Source organism: Octopus sinensis, linkage group LG7 (assembly GCF_006345805.1).
Source record: "Octopus sinensis linkage group LG7, ASM634580v1, whole genome shotgun sequence".
Classification (NCBI taxonomy): Eukaryota; Metazoa; Mollusca; class Cephalopoda; order Octopoda; family Octopodidae; genus Octopus; species Octopus sinensis.
The window spans coordinates 72368260-72375759 of NC_043003.1; the positions used below are offsets into that span (position 1 = coordinate 72368260).

Sequence of the window (7500 nt, forward strand, 5' to 3'; positions counted from 1 at the left end):
AATATTATAATATATTATAAAATATTATAATAATCCAGGTTTCTCGGAGCACTAGGCCACTTGGTGTAGAATAGATATACTATTAAATTAGTATCTAATTCTCTCACCCTTATTAATTAATTATATATATATATATATATTCTTTTATACGCTTCAGCCTTAAAGCTGTAGCGATACTGGGGCACCGCCTGTATATACATATTATATTCATGAATGTATATGTGTATACGAATGTGCATGTATATACGAATGTATGTATAGCAGTTTGTGTGCCACCGTTAGTTTGATATTTACATACAAGTCCAAATAACCTTCACCATTTCAGTTTTAGTTCGATTTTTTTTTACTCCACGTCATTACTTTCTATTGCCCTGTTAGCATCTCTACACTTGATCCTCCGCTATCCGAAATCTGTTCAATCATTCTTTACACTGACCTCACTTTATCTTTTTCTCTCTCATGCCTTTTGTCTCTCTCGCATTCTCTCCCTTCCTTCTCTCTCTATCTCTCTATCTCTCTCTCTCTCATACTTGCTCGCTCTCGCTCTCTATTTTTGAAGGTTTTATGTACGTTTTTATCTGTTCGTTATTTTTTAATTTCATGTCTGCTTTTATTTCTTCTTTCTCTGTTTATACATATTTTGTATATATTTTCTAAATGCTTTTTGTATATGGTTTCCAAAACAAATTGATACATGCAGGTTTGTGTGTATTTATGTGTACAGTTTAACGCTATTTTTGCTTTCTTAGTTAAGTCAGAAAAATAGCGTTAAACTGTACACATGAATACACACATCTTAGAGCAAAGCGCAGAGTGGAATGCACCGCTTTATATTAACTTTATTGATTTCGAAAAAGCATTTTATAGTGTAGATAGGGAAGGCTTATGGAAAATTATGCAGCACTATGGCATATCAGACAAGTATATATCTATGATAAGAGCAACTTACCAAGGAATGTCATGCTGAATCTTGCATGGAAACGGTGCTGCCGATAAATTCGAAGTAAAAAAAGAGTTCGACAGGGCTGTATACTTTCTCCCTTTTTGTTTCTACTAGTTATATATTGGATTATGAAGGAAACTACGATTGAAAGCCAAACAGGCATTGAATGGACGGATGCAGAAGCTCAAGAAGATCTCGACTTTGCAGATGATATAGCGCTACTTTCACAAACATATAGCCAAATGCAAAATTAGAAGCAATAGCTGCCAAACTAGGATTGAAAGTCAACCGCGACAAATCAAAAATTATGCGCGTTAATGAAGAAAACAGCGAACGTATTAAACAAGAAATCGGTGAACTAGAGGATGTAGCCGAATTTACGTATTTAGGTAGTAAGATAAGGTTTCCAGGCGGCACCGACGAAGATATTAAGGCGAGAATAAGTAAGTGAAGGACCGCTTTTCACCTGTTAAAGAAAGTATGGAGTGCAAGTGTAATTTCAATAAAGAACAAAATAAGAATTTTTAACACTAACGTAAAAGTGGTGTTATTGTATGGGGCTGAGACATGGCGAACAACAGTTCAGTCAAATAAGCAAATACAATCATTCATCAACAGATGCTTGCATAGTATACTTAAAATTAGATGGCCCGAATACATAAGCAATATGGAGCTATGGCAAAGAACAAATCAAGTTTCGATTAGGGAGTAAATATTTCAGAAAAAAGTGGAAGTGGATTGGTAGCACAATTAGAAAAGACACACAAAATGTAGCGAAAAGTGCTTTACAGTAGAATCTGGATGGATATAGAAAGAAAGGTAGGCCTAAGAACTCGTGGTGTGAATCAACACAAAAGGAACTAGAGAAAGGGGGACATTCATGGCAGAGTATAAGTACAGAAGCGAAAAATTATGCGACATGGAATTCAACTATAAGTGGCCTATACTCCGCGTTGGAGGGTTAAAGGCAGAAGAAGTTAAGTCACAATGTATATTGAACTTATGGGTGAGTACGTGCACATATCTGTATGTGCAAATACTCGATTTGCTGCAAGTAAGTAACAAATATGAATACGTATACCTGTGTGTATTTATGTATATGGGTATTTACATGTGCACATGTAGCCAAACTTCTGCACTCGTGCATGTAGCTATCTGCATGTAAATTTATGTGCATGAATGTGTGAGCGTATGCGTACTAGTGTGGCACAACAGAAGTTCACAACTTCCAGTTCACGACATACCTTAAACAGTTGAACCAAATGATGGCAAAAAGCCACGCATATTTCCTTGGTTGAGAAAGCCATCAGGCGAGATTTAAGTCCAATTTAACACTATCTTTGCGACATGTATATGTTTTTATGCATATGTATTTGTAGATGTGTGTATGTTTATTTATATATATAATATAAAGCATATTCCAAGAATACTAGTTGTGGTCCGCATTTGCAGAATTTGTATAATCTGGGAAAATGAACAAAAACAATACAGCGAAATTTTGGTGGGATTTGAAGCATGCAACCTTTCGATCAAAGTCTTGCTTCAGAGTTAAGATGAAAGCGGGGAGAAAAGAAAAGACTGTTGGGTTTTACATCCTCTATGGTTGAGCGACTGGCTGTAACTGATGGAGAACTCAAGATATCGTGAACCTGCCTACGTAGGTATGAAGAGATGGCGAGAAAAGCTTGGTGAAAAAGAAAGAAGTAAAGAGAATGAGAAGCCGGCGAGAGTGAGGTAGAGGTATAGTTTTATGCAAGATTGAGGGTGAAAGATAATAACTGGGGATTCCTGAACTAAGAGGCGGGTGAATGAGTAGAAGGACATGCATTTTATTTAAACCCGCCGGAAATGCGCTTCCAACTTTGAGTGTAAAACGTTGTTACTTCCGATTTCTTGAGTATGCAGATCGACGATATACAGAGATGCTGCGCACGGATTAATGGAATGAATCGTTACGCTGAAGTGGGTGGTGACGGGTTGGCCGTTCGTATGTGGTAATGTGCTTCGAAGGTGTACGCGAAATCTATCGGCAAGGTGATGGGCTGTTTTCGAAATGTAAAAAGCGATGAAAAGTTTCTAGATGATGCAATATACGAGGTTGGAAGATGCGCAGGTGAGGTTTTGTGATGATGCAGCTTAGGCCGGTTACGTTTTGTAGCTTTGTTAATGTAAAGGCAGTTATTGTAGAGTCAGTGAGCGCATTTAAAAGTGTGTACATGTCGGTGGCCGCACACTATGAAGTTTCTAACTAGGAGGTTACCCAAGTTGTTACCTTTCTTGAAGGTGAGGAGACGTGATACAGAAAGGGCTGGAGCAGTTGTGAAGTCAGAGGGTCCTATCTGGAAGTTTCAAAGAGAGAATTGACGGGGGAAAGTGAACAAGAGTGGAATTCGATCTGTAAGTGTGTGTAAATATAATAGGGTGTGCGGTAGTGAGGTCGATGGCCTCGACAAGACGGAGTACAGGGCTCACAACCGATCGATGGTAACTGCAATTCAAGGAATATAGCACTCTCTCATACTGGGATTCGAAATTCGAATCACCGTGTGCGTGTGTGTATCTGTTCAGTAACATGATACCGTGCTGCAGCACGGAATTTTGTCAGTTAACAAGTTGCGGTTTCAAAGCGACGAAAATATTTTGACAAATTAAATTTAAATATTGAAGTGAATCTAACGGTTTTTGTGTTTTTAAATGGCTTCTAAACACCTTCCACGCTGCAATTGCTTTTGTTACAGCACGCGATCTCAGATCAAGTCACTTAGCGTGAAATATATATATGTATGTACACTCACACACGCACGTATATGTGTTGCGTGTATGAGTGTGTGTGTGTATGTGTGTGTGCGTGTGTGTATGTGTGTGTGTGTGTGTGTGTGTTCACATACATATGCGTGTATAATATAACATTTTATTGGCGAAGGAATACTTACTATAAAGGTATAAATTGCGTTTCGATGAAACGGGCGCACCATTTCCGCTTCCGGCATCTGACAAAAGATCTTCATCATCACTTGTCCGCGATATTATTCCAACCATTTTCATTTTCAAAAACTGATTGGCCTGATCAATATTTTCCAAGAAATCTACGAAGAGAGAAATATCGGGCAATTAGTTGACTATAAATTCAATCAAACAAATATTAATTCACAATACACTTTACTGAAAGTGTATCCTCAATGGTAGGATAAACAGAAATTATCTTCCCAGTAATGCATCCTGCATCAGATGAACGGAATCCCTCCCTCCACCACAACTTTATATATTCTACAGAAGAAGATGAGCTCGTTCACTGTAAACCAAAGAGACAGCTATTTGTTTATTGACATCCTCTGCTGAATATTCTCAAAAATGGTTTCCAATAAAGAGAAGGGCAAAACAAATATATTATTAATATCCACTGATATTTGTTTGAAATTTTGAATGATGTCTTCCAAAGTTTATTACCATCTAGTTCTCAGAATGTGATTCTTTGGGTAGAATTGCGGTTACAATATCACTACTCATTTCAAATTAGAACTGCCTCTTCCTTACTCTACCAAATCCACCGGGTAAATTTCTTTAGGAGTTAAACAAAATATTTAAATTTTTCTAGAGTGGAAAATCAGAAAAAATTAAGAGTTGTTGCTTGTAAGCCTGTTAAAGAAGGTGGACTTGGTATGGTTGAAGCTTTTGCTTACGTCAACTCTTTAAAACTATCCTGGATGATAAAGTTGGTGGACATTGACTGTGAATCCAAATGGAAGCTCTTATACCATGCTTCCTCCACAAAACTGAAAAATTTAGCAGTATTTAGTAACATCTTCCTGAGCAAACTAGCTAACACTATTGGGAATGATTTTTGGCATGATTTGACAACTTTATAAATAAGATGGAGCCTAATTCATTTGATGAATTCAGAACCAATTTACTTTGATAAAAACTTATGGGTCGGTAAAGGGGCAATCTTATTTCCAGCGTGGTTTGAGAGAGGTGTTAGCAAGATTTGTGACTTTATCAATTTAGATGGATCTTACTGAACCCAGAATTTATTTAAACTAGATACAAATTTTCGCCAGTATAATGGGCTTATCAGGGCGATTAAAGGCTATCAAACAAAGTTAAAAATAAGCAAACCTACTGCTTTCCAACATTTAGAGGATAATACAGCTATCCGAAAGCTCATGTCTGTTAAGAAAGGAGCCAAACGATACTTCTATGTTTTAAACAATGTTGAGACTTGTTTAATATTCAAATACAAATAGGAAGTGTGTGTGCTTGCTGAACTGGAATGGGAAAAACAATTTACTACCTGTAAAGACAACAACAGATGCTAAATAACGATAGTTCCAGTTTAGAATTATACACAATATTTTAGCAACTAATTCTCTATTATTCAAGATTAAACTGGCCGAAAGCAACCTGTGAACTTTTTGTCAACGTGTGGTGGAGACGGTGTCACATCTTTTCTGGTATTGTGAATGTGTACGAGTCTTCTGGCAATGTTTCTTAGATTTGGTGTATGAAAAGTGCATACATGTTCGCAACATGGAACTTGACCCACAGCTCATTCTATTCGGATTGAGAAAAACCACATATACTGATGGCATATTTGACTAGCTAATATTATTAGCAAAAATTTTTATATACAAAAGCAAAGTGGCAAAAAACACTCTCAACTTTTTGATATTTTGTGCACGACAGATATCTAATTGAAAAAAAAACAAAAACAGATCATACAATGAAAACAAGCAAGATTAATTTAATAAAAATTAGAGGCTCTACTTCGAGTTTGTAAACACATGGTAGTTTAGTGTTACTTCTTGTAGAACTGTATAAAGATTTTATGAGTGATTGACGATTGAGTGTGTAGCCTATTTTATTTTCTTCTATTTATTTTTTATACATCCTGTTCTCTCTCTTCTCTTTATTTGTATTTTTATTTTATTTATTAGTATTTTTTTGTTTCTGTCTCTTTTTCTTTCTCTTAAAAAAAAAGAAGTCCTGTTCTCTATTTGTTTTAAACAAAACTTCACGGTCCCCTGGCCGTGCTGTTTCATATTATAACAGGGAAAACTGGAAATAAAAAGTTAATTAAAAAAATGTTACGTCATTAATAATCTGTATATATATATGTGTGTGTGTATGTATACATATATATATATATATATATATATATATATATATATATATATATATATATATATATATGTATATACATATACATATATATATATATGTATATATATGTATATATGTATATATATACATATATATACATATTTGTATGTGTGTATGCATATATATATATATATACGTTTATGAAATTTGTGTTGCAAGACTCCTGGTGTGGAATCGTGTGTTGGAACAGATATTGTATTTCGGGACGGTCATTTTTTCGTGTTTTGTAAACACCCGCACTATATATTTGTTCTCCACTCGTTTATTACTGTTCTTATTCTAACTCATATCCATTGTCTGATATGTGTGTATATATATATATTAATTTGCTTTTTGCGGGAAGGAATGTTTCAACGAAATCGTGTCTCGCCTTGACCTTCGAACGCGGAGTAGATGAAACAGAGGCGATTGAAGAAGGGGAATTTTTCTTGTGTTGTATGTCCTGTACTCTATTTTTTCGTTGTTTAAGAAAAATGTCCATGTCCTTGGTTTTGTGTTTATGTTTCCGTTTCTCATTGTGTTCGGCGTTTTTTTTTGTCCTGTACCCATATATGCATGTATATATATATATGTAGATGTAGGTACGTACATATATGCATGTATATATGCATGTTTTATTTATTTATTTGTTATTATATATATAATATTATATATTATATATATATATATATATATATATATTACGGAGGAGTAAACACATAAATGTGAAACAAGGTGGAAAAAAGAGTACTCAAATACCAGTGGTAGAGTAATATGCTTTATTTTAAGCAGCAGAAAATTTCTGCTGCTAAAATAAAGTATATATATATATATATATATTATATATATATATATATATATATAATGTTTGTTTTTACGCTCTGTTATAAAAACATTTTTAATCTGATATATTACTCTATACTTTTGTAGAGAACAGATTCATTATTCTTCTATAAAATGTGTTGCTGATAACTTCGAAGTTCAGCCAACTAACCCATGTGTTTTTATAAAATCATCTTTTCGTGTGTCGGTTGATACGTATGTATGAATATATATATATATATATATATATATATATATATATATATATATATATACGAGAAAGAAGCAACAAGAATGGATAGGTTTTTAGTACAATCGTTTCATACAAGGACAGGCTTATTAAAAGTTGTAAAATTACAGCATATAAACGTGTCCCGTACTCATCAGCTAAAATACATGTGAGTTCTCTAGACATCCTAGTGGTTGAGGCTATACTCATGAAGTAATGTAGATAATAAGTAACATAAACAGATTTCCAAAGTTCATTAAAGTTCTTTAAAGATGATGTACAGTCTTATCACAGAATTTTAAAAAAGTTCTAATAGCATCACAGAGAAGGTGACCTAATCCATAGAGCACATATGAATTTCCAGAGA

General features: G+C 34.5%; 1 protein-coding gene across 1 annotated transcript in view; it reads right to left on the bottom strand.

The window, feature by feature from the left end:
- LOC115214538 overlaps nt 1–7500 on the bottom strand; it is an 88054-nt gene that overhangs the window by 49572 nt on the left and 30982 nt on the right. Inside the window, exon 2 of the mRNA XM_029783748.2 lies at nt 3877–4029. Within this exon, the coding sequence (XP_029639608.1) occupies nt 3877–4029 (153 nt within the window). The remainder of the gene's footprint in view (nt 1–3876; nt 4030–7500) is intronic.